This window comes from Triturus cristatus, chromosome 8 (genome assembly GCF_964204655.1).
Source record: "Triturus cristatus chromosome 8, aTriCri1.1, whole genome shotgun sequence".
Classification (NCBI taxonomy): Eukaryota; Metazoa; Chordata; class Amphibia; order Caudata; family Salamandridae; genus Triturus; species Triturus cristatus.
In genome coordinates, this window is record NC_140591.1 from 978,288,261 (window position 1) to 978,307,227 (window position 18,967).

Consider the following 18,967-nt stretch of genomic DNA (forward strand, 5'->3'; position numbering starts at 1 on the left):
CCTTCAAGTGAGCACAGATTTCTAGAAGACACTTCCCTTATCTGTAGCAGGGCACATAGCTCTTGTTCATATGGTGGCGCTCCCCAGGCTGCTATACTTTTTTTGCGGTCCTACCTCTGTGCATTCCCCAGGCAGTGTTCAGGGAGCTGGATGTGCTTATTATTACCTTCATCTGGGGCATGAGCTGCAGGAAAGTGGCTTTGACAACCTTACAGCGCCCTGTGGGAAAGGGAGGCCTAGCAGTCCCGGGAGTTTGAAATATATTACATAGCGGCGCAGCTTCATTGGCTCATTCAATGGATGGCTAGTAGGATGACCCAGGGGAGGGAGGTTAGACTGTTTATACCTGAGCACCAGCAGTTGCGCCAGGTGCTACTGGAGGCCAGATGTCCCCTTGTGGAGGGCACAAGCGAACTTCAAGTGCTGCAGCACTGCTGGGTCAGATGCCTGCAGAAGACATGGATGCGGGGTCCGTACTCACCTGATCTGGCACCATTGGATACCCTGAGGGAATGATGGGTGGAGGATTTTGGGATTTTGGTTCTGGTGAAAATCATAGAACAGTCCCCCAGGGTGTCTATGAATGCCCTGTTTAAATTGATACACTTCTATGCATTGCACAATTGGAGCAGTATGCCCACGGTGTTGGGCAATAGGGGCGGAATTATTTCATATGATATGGACCTGCCCGTCCCTGGCTGACTACTAGGAAGAGACCACAACTACAGTGGCTGACATCACAATAAGGGAGGTCCCTTGTTCCCTGAGGCACTGTTTGCTAAACTTGTTTCCACACACCGCAAAAACCAGGGTCACAAGTAGGTTTCAAGATTTGGCCTTTATTTTGGCAAAGAGTGAAATCACTTGAAACTGACAAGTTGTCTGGGGATCTTGAGTAGAGAGATGGGCAGGGTATGATAGTGGGGTGTTGCTTCAAGAGGTGAGACTGGGTTGTGTCTCCCTGGAGGTGGCCGGGGCTTGGGAGACTTTGGTGTAAAGTATGAGAGACTCTTGAGTAGCACAGACTATCGATATAGATGTATGATCTCAGTTCTGTGGCCCTGTGATGCGGGATTCGGATGGATACTAATGTCAGTTTGATAGGGAGGAAATGTTCTGAATAATGGACTTAGCTTGCATACTTTAGGGTGCAACTCAGGGTGGTAGACGGGAAATTGCGGGTGGAAGGTTGCGGGTGGATGGTTGATGGGTAAGATTTCAATGACATACCATGCAATGTTTGAAAATGGTCTGTTGTTTGCTGATGCAAAGAAACCTAATAAAATCTGTTTTAAAAAAATAGAACATGATCAGCATTGTTGTCAGAGGAAAACAAACTAAATTGTGTAACAGCCTAAAGCGTTACCCTATTTATCTGCCATATGCCTTTCTGTTTGGCTTCAGCAGCCTCTGTTTTTCAAAGACTGGTATCAAACAAAAACAAGAACAAGATGTGAAGCTGGCATGCGCTGACAAAAGAGAAGCATAGAAATTGGACTGACGATGAAGCCAACTAATAGTAAGCAATGGGTGGGCTTTAAGCCCCATGTAAGCTAACAAAATGTTTTGCAAGCATGCGCTGTCTCAGGCGAAATCTAAAAAGGGGCAGGCCAGGGTGCCCCCAGAAGCACTTATCCTCCCATCAGCTAAGTACGCGATGGCAGGAACCCAGTGAATAAAGTATTTACCATTTTCTCAAAAACAAAAAAAGCCAGTGATTGAAAACAATTTGACAGTGAATTGCCAGGCTTGAAAGAGGCAGAGACGTTCCATGCATGCTGAGTAGAAAAGGAACAAGAAAAAGGGAACAAGCATCGGCATAGCCAATAGGTCTCGCCTTTGGGACCTTATAAGTGTTTAGTTCTCCAGCACAATATCCTTGGTGCAACAACATCAACTGTTGCATGGCTAAACACTTATAAGGTCCCAAAGGCAAGACCTATTGGCTATGCCAATGCTTGTTTTAATTAGCAGCGGTGCGCTTGTCTGTTTATACAGTGGCAGAAAGGCTCTCCTCACGCTCAGCTGCTTAAAGGCAGACTTTAAAACTGCGGGACAGGGTTCAAGCCTCGGCATCCCTTAACATCCTGAGATTCTATGCATATCACTTAACACTCCCCGTGCCAAAAGACTGAACTTGTGTGAGGATGTAATATAGTGATAATATAAAGCACTCTTGTTTGCTCCGTAAAAACTGCAGAAATAAACGGCCAGTTCCATTTGAAATGTTGCAAAGCTTTGCTTCATGGTTCAATTTCGCTGACCTACATTGAAGACCCCCTCGCTCTCCCATCACCCCGCTCATCATTACGGACATTTCTGTTCAAGTGTGCCGAAAAGGTTTCAGAAGGGCTTCAACAGAAACTACTTTAACGAGCTCCGTTCCGATTCATTCGCCGGCCCCAGCGAGCTTTGTGTTTGTAGTGGAAGCTTTTGACACCTCGCCGAGAAGAGAGCCCCCCAAATGAGTCAGCAATTAGCCCCCATCCACTGTTAAAGGCGCCCTGTCTGGGGAAGCCCCATGCGGCTAAATAGCAGCTGGTAATTACGTCATTGAGTGCCGGTCCACTAATTTAATAACGGCCTCTGAAACAAAGTTGAAGAGCTTCTAGTAATTGACCCACCCTCATCAAAATGGACGTCAATTACCTGTAGTTGACACCAATCCTAACTAGCACTGTGGTCTCCCTGCTGCCCCAAATTTAAGAGGTCACAAAAGGAAGAGCAAGTCAAGAAGGACTGTACCAGCCCTGACTGTTTGCTGGCTGCGGTCAGCAGGCTGCTCGCGCCACCCCTCCCATCTGCTAGCAATGACCTCATCTGCTGGGAATCTGCATACAGGAAGGAGGGGCGCGTGCCGGGAGAGAAGATGCGTGAGAGAGGCGGCGAGAGTGTGAGTCACAGAGAGGGAGTGACAAAGCAGAAGATGAGGAGAGATAAAGGGACAGACACGGAGAGCGTGAGAAATAGAGGGAGGGAGACAGCAACAGAGTGAGAGGGTAGGGAGGGCGAGCCGCAGAGAGAAAGACAGAGAAGCAAAAGTGAAAAGAGAGGGAGACAGAATGAGAGATACAGAGTGTGAGGGATAGGGAGGAAAGGAAAACAATGAATGCAGCATCCGGCGAGTGGTGCACGCGAGCGCGAGCACCAGGCCATGTGTTTTGCATTATCGTGCACGTGTCTGGGCACGATAATGCAAAACAGATAGTGCCTGTCCGGGTAACCGCAAGCAATAGGCCGTAGGCAGAGCAAAGGCGGGACATGCACCCGCCTTTGCCCAATTGCGTGCTGTCTTTCTTAGAAAGACGCACGCAAAGCCCAATAGCCTGTGCGGAAAAAAACCACACGCACAAGCGTGTGGTGAGCTTTCTGAAGCCCCTTACTAAAAGTCTCGCAAGCAGCGCATGCACGCTGCTCTAGGCTCGACCTAAAAAGGGAGTCATTAGTTTGATGTTTTCAGCAACAATCCTGGACAGGTTCAGTATCAATCCGCTGACTTGTGCTATCCCGTGTGGTCTCCGCGAACACCAGAAACAACGCATCTGGAAAAAAGAGGTAGACTTCTTTAAAATGAGTACAACACATCACAAGGTAGTATCAGTAAGAAGGGTGGATTGATAAGGAATCTGCAAACAAAGTTGCGAGTGGTCAGATGTTTACTTTACCCCCCATTTGGCAGGTGACCTGGGTTTGAGGAGAAACTCAAGTTCATTTTACTCGACCAGAGTCCATCGTTTTAGTTCTAAAACTGCAAGTGTTTGGTCTAAGTCTTGTGCCTGCTAATGTGTGTGAAACATGATACCACATCCATGGCATCACCGGGGTTCACAGGCCCAAAAACATTGACTTTCTTTATTCATACTGCCCCACATGGAGATATTTGAACCAGTTAATAAGCTGCAGGGCAAATGTAAATTTAGAAACTTCCTCTATTTAAACCTTTGAGATGTATTTTAATCTCTGCACCTGCTGGTTTATTCACCACAGCTCCCGTTTATTGATGTTTATCTGTCACGATATTCACGATATTCAGCTTCTAATGGCTAACCCCCAGGTTATGCAACGTTTGTGTTACCGTCTACTTTTGTTTCTTATTCAGCGTTGATTCCAGTACAGTTTATAATTTAATCCGACTGTTAAATTGTGATCATATCTTCTTCCATTCGTCATTGTATTTTGTCTTCATTGCTGGCACGGGTTCTGCTCACGTATTTGTTATTAGTTCAGTGATCTTAATTCTATACAACATAATTGATCTCCGAACTTCTCTGTTTTTTTCGCAGGGTGGTGAGGCTGTGGACATGAAAATGTAATTCCCCATCTCGGAGTTCATTCAGTTGAAAGCAGAACATTACAAAGATGATGTGGGCGTCAATGACGGAACTGGTTCTTAAAACCAGATCTCTTTTAGAAAGAATCTTTAAAGAGGATCAGCATTACGGGTGTAACCGTTTCGTTAGATAACTTTATCTTTTTCATTAATGGAATGCTGCACATCGATTGTACCATTTCAATAATCTGGTTTCAATCGCTGCCTTCAGTGTGATACTGGTAGAGTTTAGTGTTTTTTGTTCCTGTTTTTTATCTTAAGGTACGTCTTTGCCAGGACATGAATCACAGAAGTGAACGTTGTATTTGTTACACGTTTTTCTCACGATAGCAGCATGTTTTTTTGAATGCGTCGTTTGCATTGTTAAACAAGACATTTAAATATTAAAGGTTTATTTCTTATGAAGTTCCTAACTTATTAAGTTGTGGTGTCTTACTTTCGAATTATTTCAGCAAGTATCTTTGCTTTCATTTATTGTAGTAGCCTTTAGAATTTAAACGTTGTGGTTGCGCCCATATTCTCAAACTTCGCTTCAGTTTTCAAAAGTTTTGTTTCTTTGTTTGTCTGTGTTGATATTTTTATTTTATTTTTGGATGAACACCGGAGTGAACTCCTGGAAGTGTTTTGTCCATGTTTTGGTTTCAGTGCTGATGCAAGTATGGAAATGAGGACGATGTACACTATCGTTGGTTCGGGAAATTGTTTTTATTCTCAAAGAACAATTATAACGGCACAGGAAAACAAAGTTTAAACATCCCAATGCTCAGATATATGTAGGATTCTATTGCAGTCATCCATGCCAACGCCAACTCAAACTCCACCATTCCATATGACATACACAGCATTCTACATGATGCATCCTTCTACACTTTTACCACTTTCTCACAGGATCCTTTAGTTACATACACAACCTAGGATAAAACAGTGAGCATTTTGTTAGAAATGGGGGTCTCTAGTTGCTAATGGTTTGCACCTTTGTCCAAGTAGGGACCCTTGCTTCTAGTCAGGGTGAGGGGGTTACGCCCTTAGACAACCCCAGCTCACCCCCTTGGTAACTTTATCTCAGAGGCAGTGCGTAAAGCATTTGTGCACACATAGAGTAACACAGTGAAAACACTACAAATGGCCTCCACACCAGTTTAGAAAAATAGGAAATCTTTAGCTAAACCAAATCAAGACCAAACGACAAAACTCCACCATACATATGTCAAGATATCATCAAAAATAGGTTATTCACAAAAATAAAGCTTGTAGCAACAAATAGCTCCACCTGGGGCTATTACAACATCGTGACAGGTGAAAATCCTAAAGTACGGCGCAAACCGCGAGGTGCGCGTCATCATGCCCTTGAATCACACGGAGTCCAAAGAACAGTACCTTGGCAAACGAAAGCAAAGATGGTGCACGGCATCTGGAAGGTGATGTTTCTTTGGCGCTGGGCGGCGTCGGTTCCTTATGACCACAGGGGAGATGAGACGTAAGTTTTTTTACTGCGATGCAGGGTAGGTGAGGCGTTGTGTTCCTTACTGTTGCTGGGGAGGTGACGTTCTGGTGGAGATGATGCAGGTCGATGGATTTGGGAGGTAACCCATGTCCGTATCGGCTCTGCGATGATGAAGCACCAGCGTCGGTGAGGTCGGGGCTGAGGTGCGAGTGGGGGCAGTACATCGTGAGCGTCACAAGCGGTGCCCTCTGCTCCAGTGCAGGCAGCAACCTCGGTGACAGCATCAAAGTTGGTACAGTGTGGCGTCGGCAGGTGTCGGGCTGCGGTGAAAGTCAGGGACGTGCATCGTACACTTCACGAGCGGTGCCCACAGCTTCCTCACTCGCCAGCGTCGATGTTGCTATATCCCTCTGTTGCAGCTGAAACAGCAGTTCCAGGTGCAGGAGGACAGAGGAAACAAAGTCTTTGTGTCCCTGAGACTTCAGAACAGAAGGCAAGCTCTACACCAAGCCCTTGGAGATCTTCTTCAAGCAGGATACACAGCGCAGCTCATTCTTTGTCCTCTCCTTGGCAGAAACAGCCACTGCAGGCCAACCCCACACAGCACAGGGGCAGTACTTCTCCTTCAGCTTTCCCAGCTTTTCTCCTTGGCAGAGGTTCCTCTTGAGTCCAGAAGTAATCTTATATACTGGGGTCTGGGCCCCTATATATATACCACATTTTCCTTTGTTCTCTTGTGGCAGAGAGTCTCTTAGCTTAGTCCAAACTAGTTCTGTCCCCCCCTGGCCCAGCGTCCTGGCAGGAGGAGAAGACAGTATTGTGTAAGGCAGACCAGGCCTATTCAGGTGCAAGGAAATCTCCTCCCTCCCACTATCCTAAATGCAACCCAGCCCTGACTCCTCCAGGGAAGGCAAGATACACCTCAACCATCCCAGTGGCTGTCTAAAGTGAATGCACATCCCCAGCCCCTGTCACTCCAAAACCAGACAGTCAATCCACAATCCAGCAGAGGCACACAGGATGGATAAGCAAGAAAATGGCTACTTTCTAAAAGTGGCATTTTCAAACACATAATCTAAAAAACACCTTTACTAAAAGATGTGTTATTAAATTCTGAGTTCAGAGAGCCCAAACTCCATTTCTCCATCTTGTCCCAATGGAAAGTTATACTTGTAAGATGTTACAAAGTATATCCCATTCTATCCTATGGTACAGATAGCCTTTCCATAGTGAAAAACGAAATACACAGTATTTCACTATCAGGACATGTCACCCACACCAGTACATGTCCTACCTTTGACATGCACTGCTCCCTGCCCATGGGGGTACCTTGGGCCTACCTGAGGGGTGCCTTACATGTAAGAAAAGGGAAGGTTAGGGCCTGGCAAGTGGATGCACTTGCGAGGTCGACATGGCAGTTTAAGATGCACGCAGACACTGCAGTGGCAGGTCTAAGAACCCTTTGAAAGACTGCTTGTGTGGGTGGCACAATCAGTGCTGCAGTCCCACTAGCAGCATTTGATTTACAGGCCCTGGGCACACAGAGTGCACTATACTAGGGACTTACTAGTAAATCAAATAAGCCAATCATGGAAACACCAGGCCCTAAACGCAAGTTACAAAGGGTGCACTTGCACTTTGGCACTGATCAGCAGTGGCAAAGTGCCCAAGGCATCTAGACCAGCAAAAACGAATCCAGCACACAGCAAAAGTACCGGAGGCAGAGGCAAAAAAGACAGGGGAAACCACACCAAGGATGCCAGGTCTAACACATTTCAAATATGATGCTTTCTAAATAGACTTGAGAAGACCAAATGGTTTCTGAGCTAATTACACATCTTCAGACTCCCTTTATTTTAGGCATTGGTGGTCCCCTAGTTGACTTCCTCTTTATTCCTTTCTGTCCTCTCCAATTGACCAGGTAGGCAGACCCTGAGCTCTCAAAAACACATTCAAGTTTTGTTTTATTAGGAAGTTGCAGTGGCATTGCACACCTGTAGCCGGGTCGGAAGGATTACGCAACAGGCTACGTCGGGACAAGGATGGTTTTATTTTAAGATAATCGCGTCTTCTGTGAGATGCCAGTTTGGAGTAACAAACTCAAAGAGTCAAGAACAGAGAGACCCAAAGTAAACTCAAACAGGTACACAACGACGAGTCTTCCTCTTCGTTTTGGGCGGGAAGTTGTTCGTCTAGGTTGAATTCCCAGTCCTCCCTTGAACGTCAGGCAAAGGCAGAGAGTGGCGCTCCGGAGTCCGCAAAGAAAAGAAATAACAACAGAAAGATGTGGGTCAATTACTACATCCCGTTTGTCCAACCTCACGAGGGTAGGGAGTGAGGGTAACACTCTAGTGCACAAGTGAATTGATAGGACTCTAAACGGGTGGCGGTGAGGAGTGACAGTGAAAGGAGGGTTACTACTAAATACAATAAGGAGGCGGCGAGCGGCAATGTTGTCAGCCCTCAGACTTCTCCCGCCTCCCGACCCAGCCCGAGAATCTTTCCCGTACCTGGGTCAGCCACGCTCCTCCGGGGGCGTGGCTCGGCGATGCGTGTTCGCGGTGGCCTCCTGGCTTCGTCTTCCCGTCTCCGCACTCGTTCTCTCTGTCTGGGCTGGATGTCTTCTCCGGGCGTCTGGGTTGCTCTTCCGGGCCTCGGTTCTTCGGTCTTCCGCTCTCCGTCCGCTCGAGTCTCTCTCCGGTGTCCAACCACCACGGATTCCGATACCCGGGACTCCTTATTGGGTGCCAGCTGACAATGTCATCAGAGGGGGCGGGGCCTTCCTGTAGCACGTCCCAGTTAAAGGGACCGGCATCGGAGTCCAATAAGTCTGTTTGTGATGTCTGCCACGAGTCCTCCTGGCGAGAAGAAAGCATAGGTTCCATGAACTCACGGGCTTCCCACCAGTCACCCCCTTGTCCACCACCTTCCCTGCTGACCTTGTGACAACACCCTATCTGCCAACTTCCTCTTCTTGAAGATCGACCTTACTAATATTCCATACCAGAGGGCTTAAGAAATTCAACACTTTGAGAGAGAGTAGTCCTCAAGTTCATAATTTCACAAGCTGCCTCTAGCTCATGCACCCTATTCACCTGATGAAAACCAGAAGCAATTGGCCTACTTGTGAAGCATTATGTATAATACTCTTTAAGCTAATACATTGGATGTGCGCTTTGAAAGTTGCCCAAACTGTGACCACGGTGATATGTTATATTTCATTGAGTAAAAACTGAGCAATTTCCTTCCTAACAGAGGTGGCAGACACTACCTTTGTTAAGGCTTCAGACTTAAAACGCCTGTTTCAATTTGAAAATGCCTGTTTCAGTTTGCCTTCTACCATCAGAGCTCCAGTTCAGTGTGACAGAGCAGACAGTGCTTGTTGTAAAATATCACCACCAATAGTCTTGTGAAGACTCTTGGGGAGACATAAAATGGTCAATAAATAATGGCTTTTCTCTTCCAGGTGATACACATCAATGTCATAAGCACTGAATAATCCCACCCCCGCGAGGGGACCCCGGAGCATATATAAAAAAATCTATATAAAAAAAAAAATATATATATATATATATATATATATTCACTGAAAAAACCATAGGTTTCAGGGGCGTTATAGTTAGCTGGACTTTTCACTCGTACAAAACCATTAAAATTCCCCCGTTATAGTTAGTTCAGCTAACTATAACTCGCGCACCCGCAATGCACTGCTGATGATGTCACATATTACATCACTCATGACATGGTCAGTGACATCACTCATGACATCACTGATGACATCTCAAATGACATCACTGATGACATCATTCTTGTGATAGAGTGGCAGACCTCCTCTCACCCTAATATAACCTTTGATACACACATTCAAAAATAGAAACTAAAATTTTCAAAACAATGGTCATTCCAATACCAGTTACAACAACCTATTCAGTAATTCTAAGATCCACATACAAACGGGGGAATTTCAATGGTTTTGTACGAGTGAAAAGTCCAGCTAACTATAACGCCCCTGAATCCTATAGTTTTTTCAGTGAATTCCTAAGGTTTTTTAAATGCTAATTCCTAACTATAACGTGCCTGAAACGTATGGTTTTTCAGTGAATTTCAAAGGTTTTTTAAATGCTAATTTCTAACTATGCCTACAGAGATAGGACATGTGAAGAAAGTAGAAAAAACGCACAGAAAGAAAAAAAAGAAAGTCCTCAAAGACGAAGAAAAGTGCAGGAAGAAGGATAACGTGCAGAAAGAACAAACAGAAGAGCAGAAAAAAGCCTTGTTGCAAAATCATCCTGTACCCTCAACCTTTTCAGACGGATACTGGTGGTAACTGAGTCTGACTAACCAGTCCTAGAGCCAGTGCTATGTTAAAAGACACTTAGAATACAGTGAAAACACCTACATACACTAGGGAACACTATGCGTTGGGGTCCCCCGGTGATTAGCATGACCTCCTCTGTAAGCCCCTAGTATATAATAGGGCAGGGGGATTAAAACTACTTCTTAATACGTGCCACATAGGGCGTGTTTGCACACGTCACCTCAGGCCCCGTCCCCTCCCTTCCCCACTGTATAAACACGCCCTGTGGCCATTTTAAGTTGGGAGATTAAGTCCCCTTGAATCCTGAGGGTCCCTAGGGTCCAACTAGCCCACTAGGTACCTCCAGTAAGCGCCACAGAGCTGCGTTGCAGAGCGATGTAAAAAGGGGCACGGCTTAGACCCCCTCTCTGCAACGCAGCGCAGTGGCGCTTACTGGAAGCACCTGGTGGACTAGTTGGTCCCCAGGGTCCCTCAGGATTGAAGGTGAATTATTTCCCCAACTTAAAACGCGCCACAGGGCGTGTTTGCACACATTAACTCAGGCCCCGACCCCTCCCTTCACCACTGTGTAAACACGCCCTGTGGCCGTTTTTAGTTGGGAGATTAAGTTCATTTGAATCCTGAGGATCCCTAGGGTCCAACTAGCCCACTAGGTACCTCCAGTAAGTGCCACAGAGCTGCGTTGCAGAGAGGTGTAAAAAGTGGCACGGCCTGGACCACCTCTCTGCAACGCAGCGCAGTGGCGCTTACTGGAAGCACCTGGTGGGCTAGTTAGCCCCCAGGAGCCCTCAGGATTGAAGGGGAATTATTTCCCCAACTTAAAACGTGCCATAGGGCGTGTTTGCACACGTCACCTCAGGCCCGTCCCCTCCCTTCCCCACTGTAAACATGCCCTGTGGCCGTTTTAAGTTGGGAGATTAAGCCCCCTTGAATCCTGAGGGTCCCTAGGGGCAAAATAGCCCACTAGGTACGTCCAGTAAGCGCCATTTCAGAGAGATGTAAAAAGGGGCACGGCCTGCACCACCTCTCTGCAACGCAGCGCAGTGGCGCTTACTGGAAGCACCTGGTGGGCTAGTTGGCCCCCAGGGTCCCTCAGGATTGAAAGGGAATTATTTCCCCAACTTAAAACGCGCCACAGGGCGTGTTTGCACACGTCACCTCAGGCTCTGTCCCCTCCCTTCACCACTGTGTAAACGCGCCCTGTGGCCGTTCTAAGTTGAGAGATTAATTCCCCTTGAATCCTAAGGGTCCCTAGGGGCAAACTAGCCCACTAGGTACCTCCAGTAAGCGCCACAGAGCTGCGTTGCAGAGAGGAGTAAAAGGGGCATGGCCTCAGAACACCTGTCTGCAACGCAGCTCCCTGGCGCATACTGGAGATACCTGTTGGGCTAGTTGGCACTCAGGCCCCCAGGGCCTGCCCCCTAATTTATTTTTTGAAAAAAAAAATTGGAAGGGGAATTAATTCCCCAACTTGCAACTCGCCAAGGGGCGCATTTGCAGAGTGCTTCAAGGAGGGGGCGTGGCCACCGGCGCGATGCCGGTCTTTTATTATTTTTATTTTTTTCAGAAGGGGGGCTGTGTGGCCCCCCCTTCTTTTTCTAATTTATTGGCCCTGGGGACCCCATCCCCCAGGGCCTGCCCCCTAATTTTTTTTTTAACAAAAAAAATTGGAAGGGGGCCGCGTGGCCCCCCTCCCAAGGCCTTAATCGGCCCCAGGGATCCCAACCCCCGGGGCATGGCCTGTTTTTAAAAAAAAAATCTTTAGGACGGGGGCTGCGCTGCCCCCCTCCTCAGGCCACTTATGGCCCCGGGGACCCCATCCCCCGGGGCCAGCCTTTGTTTTTTATTATTTTTTAAAAATATATATTTATAGAAACACCTAGGACATGGTGGACAAACCGTAGGTACCTATCACCATGACGATTTGTGTGATATTCATTAAAAGGTGACTATGCATACAATGATTTCACGTGGAATGTATTTACACCGCTAGTGAAGGTCTGACGTGTCTGACGCCCTGCCGTGCCTAATACCGGCGCCCCCGCCGCTGGGTACTCTCCAAGTAGACAACCTTGTTGTTTATTTATACAAACATGGGTAGCTATTGACGGGCACATTTAATACACCCGCACACCAAGCCATTCAAAGGGGATTCGACAAAAATTTGACCAAAACTATGCAAGAAACCCCCCTCACGGTTAATAAAACACACATCCACCACCTGATGTGTAATTCTTTTTAATTTACTCTCTGGAAAGGAGAAAAACCTCACTTGAGAGTTACAGCGCGCTCCTGGCTCAGCCCAATGCCTTGTTACACCCACCAGTGCCAGCCGAGTGCCACACACCTCTGTGTTGTATTCCACCAGCTAGTGCATATGCTATGACACTCTCTAGCCCATGTGCACTGTAACACAACCCCGTGAATATGTCATGCCACACTTGCCTTCGCACGGGTTATATTGCCCCATCTAATGTGCCTTCCTCGATGCCTATGTTATAACGCACAGCGCTATGCCATACATATTACAATCTGGGATCCATATCTTTGTCACAGTGCATATGCAACGTTACACTCCCCAGCACATATTTTATATTACAACTTTAGAGACTAGTTAGGTTACACAACACTGCCCTGTGCATATTACACTCCAAGGCGCATATCGCATAGCACGCGCTGGTGCCTGTGCTATCTCGCGCTCTCCAATGAATCTGTCATTGCGCACAATGTATTCCATATTATATTTCATGCCCTGGTTCATCTTATATCACACTTTTTGGTGCATAGTTTATACCATACACTATATCTAGTTCTCATTTTCAATCGTGCTCTCAGGACTATGTTCTATATAACACTGCGTTCACCTACCCTTTTCACGGGCATTACATTTTGTGATGGGGGGTGGAGGGTCAGGGGGTGTTTCTACCAAGTGAGCCCGGAGTCACAGTCACAAACGTCCTCTTCCTGAATAAAAGTGAGATTATGCTGCATACTTGTTCATATTTTAAGTAGTTCGCACAGACACACATTTTAAAAACAATAAACTTCCTAATACCCACCTTCTCTGAACAGTTAGCTTGCTGCCTCATCCACCTCCTCCCTATCCTCTGTTGTCTGAATCCATGGACTAGCCTCCTCCCTCCTGCCATGCATGGTCTGGTGTGCTGCCACTGCCTTCCATTTAGCATGATGTACCAGTCCACTCCTCCTGCCCTCCATTGCCCAATTCTATGCCCCATCATTGACCTCCTGCTTAACATCTGTGCTTAGCTTGCTGCCCCTATTCTCCTTCCCCCTGCCCTCCGATGTTTTTGTGCATGCCCCTGCTCCATCCTTTTTGCCCACCATGTCCCATGGACCTGCCACTCCTATCTTCTCTGAGTGTTCTGTTGAGCTGCCACTTCCCTCCCACCTGCCTAGCATTGTCAGATGACTGTAACCTGTCCCTGCCACCTCCACCCTGCCTGTCCACATGCCATGCCCCTATCCCCTTCCTCCTGTCCTCCATGGTCCATTTTACTGCCACACCCTTCTGCCCTCCCTGGTCTGTTGTGCTGCAACTGCTCCTCCTGCCTGCCCCGCGCGGTCTGTTGTGAGGCCCCTTCCCCTGAACTCTCTTGTCTGTGCCCAGGTCCCGACCCTCCCTTCTATCCTCCATGGTCCATTGTGCATGCCCCTGCACCCTCCTTCTTGCCCATAATAGCCATTGTGCTGCCACTAACCCTCCCACTTGCCATGCATGGTCTTCTGTGCTGCCACGGCCCCTCCCACCTTCCCTGTGTGGTCAGCTAGCTGCCCCTGACCCCCTCCCACCTTCCCTCCATGGTCTGTGTGTATGCCACCATAGTCTCATTGTTGCTCTCCATGGTGTGTCTTGCTTCTAGTGCCCATCCTGCCTGACCTCCATGGTCATCTTGCTGCTCCTGCCCTGCCCCCTTGCCCCCAGCCCTCTGTTTCCATGTGCAGACCCCTATTCCCTCCCTCCTGGCTTGTCTGTTCCATTATAATGCCCCTGATCCGTCCCTCCTGCCCTTTATGGTCTGTTATGCTGCAGCTTTCTCTCCTGTCTGTCCATTATGGTCAGCTAGCTATCATTGCCTCTTTCCCTTCTGTTCTCTGTTGTCCATGTGCATGGTCCTGTCCCCTCCCTATTGCTTTCTATGGATTGTTGTGCTGCACTCCCGTCCCGCATGCCCTGTGTGGTGTATTGTGCTGCTCCAACCCTGATGCCTGCCCTGTAGGGTCAGTTTGGTGCACCTCTCCATGTCCCTCCTGTCCTCTGTTATGCGAGTCCATGTCCCTACCCCAATTCCTCCTGCCTTCCATGATCCAATGTACCATACTTGGGAACATTTTGAACTTGGTAAGAGGGAGATTTTGAAAAAGAACTGGGGTATTGATTTTCCCCTTTGAGTTACATTGAAAAAGAGGAGATTGTAGACAGGAGACAGATCAAATAAAGCCCATTTGAGCTTAAAAACATTGCATGTTTCCTGGCTGAATCGGGTCTGTTGGCATGTATGGTTGTACTACCACTGCCTCTTCCTTCTGCCCACACTGGTTTATTATATTGCCACAGCCTCTCTTGCCAGTCCTGTATTGTTGGTTTGTTGCCCCTGCCCCCCTTTTCACTGCCCTCCATAGTCTGTTGTGCTGCCACTGCCCTTCCTACCTGCCCAGTGTGGTCAAATTGTTGCCTCTGCACCCTCCTACCTGCCTTCAGTTTTCAGAGTCCGTGCCCCTGGCCTCTGCCTCTCAACAGTATCCTAATGAACAACTAGATTGCTATATTTATTACAAAAATGTGGAACGCCTGACGTCATCTTGATGTAATCAAAACTGTAATACCTAGAGCATTTCCTTTAGAAATTACATATATGAGAGGGTCTTATTTGCATCAAAATTATGGTTAGTGCTCTAAAAAACTAAAATGAGGACATATTTTCTGAGTTTTCAAATAGCGACAAAGCACTTTTAAATTATTTGTTATCTTTATGTTTTTTTTATCCATTTGATCACTTGATTAAATGTTGCACTTAGGGGAGAGGATGTGGTGTTACTTCCAGAGCTGCAGACTTTGCAACTGGAGAACCAGGTTGGAGTTTCTGCTTCAGCTCGACCTGCTGTGATTCTGGTCAAATCACTTAATCTCCCCATGTCTAAAACCAAAATGAATTTGTTCTTGTGTGATGTAACCAATGCTCATGTAAAGCACGCCAATACCTGACAAGTCTGCACTATATAAAACTGCAAAAACACAAAAAATAAAAAGTGTTTTGCATACTTTTGTCATTGGGCTACATGTGGGCTACATCGGAGTGATATTTGTGCTGCATTTGGGCTCTTTTGTCTCTGGTGTCCATCTTGGGAGATTTATTTGTTATGAAGTTTCCTAATTTCCTCATTTACTGCAGTCTCCTCAGTAGGAAATGCTTTCAGTTTTTTATTTTGATTCTATCAAGAAGGTATTCAGATGTGTCATACATTTGCCATAAAGTCTGCATGTCAGAATTTTTTAATGAAATAGAAGAGGATTTGAGAAGTCAAAATGTGCCCTAATTTTTCTTTCTGCAGCACTAATCATAATTTCTATGGCAAAATGAACCCCCTTATTTTGTTCCTTCGCAAATTAAATGTTTTAAGTGTCACCACTTTATTCCAATCAAGATGGCTTCAGGTGTGCCATACTTTTGTCATAAGTAAGACTGTTAGCGCTCTAGTTGTTCGTTAGAACACTCTGGGACATTCTGTCATTGGGCTATACTTGGGCTACATCTGGGTGATATTTGTGCTACATTTGTGCTCTTTTGTCTCTGGTGGCCATCTTGGGAGACTTATTTGTTATGAAGTTACCTAATTTCCTCATTTAGTACAGTCTCCTCAGTAGGAAATACTTTCTGTTTTTTACTTTGATTCTATCAAGAAGGTATTCAGATGTGTCATACATTTGCCATAAATTCAGAATGTTAGCACTCTAGTTGCTCATTAGATCACTGTAGAAAAGCTACTGCTCACCAGGGAAGTCTGCTGCTGGTATTGAAAGTGCATGTTTCAGTCTGCATGTCAGAATTTTTTTAGGAAATAGAAGTGGATTTGAGAAGTCACTCAAAATGTGCCCTAATTTTTCTTTCTTCAGCACTAATCATAATTTCTATGGCAAAATGAACCCCCTCATTGTGTTCCTTTTTAAATTAAATGTTTTAAGTGTTACCAGTTTATTCCAATCAAGATGGCTTCAGGGTGCCATACGTTTGTCATAAGTAAGACAGTAAGCGCTCTAGTTGTTCTTAAGAACACTCTGAAACATTCTGTCATGGTGTGGAAATATGGATTTTTATGGTCAGTTATGTCCCCTATCTTGGACCCCAACGGTTTCATGTATAAATCACAAGTACATGTATGTTTCCTCCAGTTCCAGTTATGAAGACGCAAACACATGTGCGTCCACCGCCAACATGTCCTCTTTCAGATCCACCCTGAATGGGTCGGATATTCCATTCCTAAGTATGAAAGGCCACCGGCTTTATATGGTTCATTTATCCCATTTTACAGTCCAGGCGAGTAGGCCCTGATTCTGCCATTAAGCCTTTCCCTGCTTTCTGCCTCTGAAAGCTCCAGTTTGAGCTCGCATCTGTATCCATGAACTTTGTCCTACTCCCTGCGCGGCTAACGGTGCCTGACTCGACCTGTCTGCTTGCCAAAAACTGTATTTCACCTTCGAGATTATCTGCTCTGCTCCGCTCCTCATCCAATGCATTCCTGTCTAGTAGTTTAAGTAAACATTCTTTCAGCTACCGAGCAAAAGGCCCGGCTTCTCTGTCTTTATGCAAGTAATTCATAGCCCTGTTACCATGGAATATTCCTACCCCCTCGCATCTAGTGTAGACACTTAGACGCTTGTACATGCACTAACAGTCAGTATAGTCAGTATAGAATAAGATTCTATCCTAAGAGACCTCTCTTTTTGGATAACACAGTTCTTTAAACATAGGATGTAAGATATGATTTAGGATTAGGTTGACATAACCCCAGACTTCTGTCTCCACATGTAGAGCTAAATGTCAAGTCCCCTTCACCCCCTAGTTGCACGTTAATCACACGTCATGCTGCTGCGCGCGCATCTCTGCCAAAGTATTTCTGCTGACATTGCGAAATTCTTTCATGGTGCCACCTACTTGTGACATCATACTTAATGACGTTCTTTAGTTACGCCTAGTTACACCCACTTTAGTTACGCATGTATGTTTTTATCTTTGTTATCAACTGTTACGCCTCCTGCATCTGTTTCACTGTAATGCCTATTGTATAAAAATGATTACTTGTCAATAAAGTATGGTCCTTCACTTCCTGAACCTTCGTGGTGATGGAATATGGAGTCCATCAATTCGAATTGATTTTGGAATAAAGCCCGTTCCGAACCTCTAATACCACGGATTCTGCCTCTTATTTTACTGAGCTATTATTATAGATTTTCTGCATCAAATTAAGTTCCGGTAATTAAATTATTTACCACATATATGGCGCCCGAACAGGGACACTTTCTCATCTCACGCGCCGGAGGTGCGTTGCAGGCCCGGTCTCCTGTCACAGCTGGACGGACAACAACGCGTACCCACAGGATTTCCTGTATCTCCCTCCTGCCGAGCGGGGGTAACTGAGGCTGCGATCAACACCCAGACGAGGCGGTGAGAAGTGCGAAGTATCCCGACCAGAGCCTAGCTGAGAGAGCAAGATCCGAGGTATACAGAGGCCCACCAGTTTCCGAAGTTTCCGAAGTTTCGAGTCGAGTCCAGTCCGGTTCAAGTCCAGTTCAGTTCCGAGGCCTTCCGTTCCGAGCTACCCGGTGAGTACCATTGTCGGGGAGGCGTTCTGACGTGCACATAGTTTGTGCCGGTCAAGACGGGTTTGGGTACACAAATCCGGTCTGCACTGTTTCAGCAGTGTATCTGTACTGTTTAGCAGTATATCAAGTATGTCTAGTATATAATTCAGAATTATCTAGTTAGTACCGAGTATTATGCTTAGTGACTAGTTCCCTAAATGGCCATCATTGTTTATTCATTAAACGTTAAATGTTAAAATGTTTTAAATACGTTCTGTATATTGTGGTGTGAATGACTGTTCATTATTGTGTTTTGTGGTATTAAACGTGTTCAAAATTAGGTATCAGATCAGTTCTCAATATGCCGCTCTTTTCGAAATTAAGACAGATCAAAACTAGAAAAGGGGTACTCGAAGAAGCTGTTCCCATTCCTCCTAGGGACACTCCAGGGTACTTCATGTATCATAAACATGGCCTAGACGCCATATTATTTCTTGATTTATGGGTAGACTACACCAAGGAATTACCAGAAAGTCAGAGGTGGCCCGCAGCTGGGACCTGGGATGCAGATTGCATCATGAAAGTAGAGGAAGAATTATGGAAAAAGAAAGCTAGACAATCACAGAAAGATGCCATTGAATTATGGCGTAAAGAATCATATAGACGTACAGAAAAAGCGCTCAGACAGGAAGAGAAAAGTAAGGAGAATTCAAATAAAGTCCGGGAAAGTCTATTAATTGAAGAAGGTACTCGAGTAAAATCAGAGCAAATAGACAGACAAAGAAATGCCCTTATGAATGGTATGTATCCCCTTCTGGCCGAAGGATTACCTAAGGCTACTCCGGAGATACCAAAAGACTTGCCACCCCCATTGTTTCCGATAAAAGTACATCCCAAAGGGCATCCCAGAACCGCAGAAGATGTTTTTCTTTCCTCTTATTTAGACGACGCAGCTCCCGAGTATGCTAATACTGCGCCACACAGACCGCCTGTCGAGGGGGTTCAACGCCAAGACCCTCCTCCGTCTGTACCTCCGCAACAGCAAACTCCGAC

The 18,967-nt window shown here is 46.2% G+C and overlaps 1 protein-coding gene across 3 annotated transcripts in view; it reads left to right on the forward strand.

Moving 5' to 3' along the window:
• BCLAF3 (BCLAF1 and THRAP3 family member 3) overlaps nucleotides 1-4,747 on the forward strand; it is a 604,159-nt gene extending 599,412 nt beyond the window's left edge. The window contains exons 13-14 of one of the 3 annotated variants that reach the window (XM_085622512.1): nucleotides 1,405-1,519; nucleotides 4,284-4,747. In XM_085622512.1, coding sequence (XP_085478638.1) covers nucleotides 1,405-1,473 — 69 coding nt within the window. In that variant the 3' untranslated portion in view covers nucleotides 1,474-1,519; nucleotides 4,284-4,747. The remainder of the gene's footprint in view (nucleotides 1-1,404; nucleotides 1,520-4,283) is intronic. The other 2 variants (XM_085622513.1, XM_085622514.1) reach the window with 2 other exon arrangements.
• Nucleotides 4,748-18,967: the final 14,220 nt, after the last annotated feature.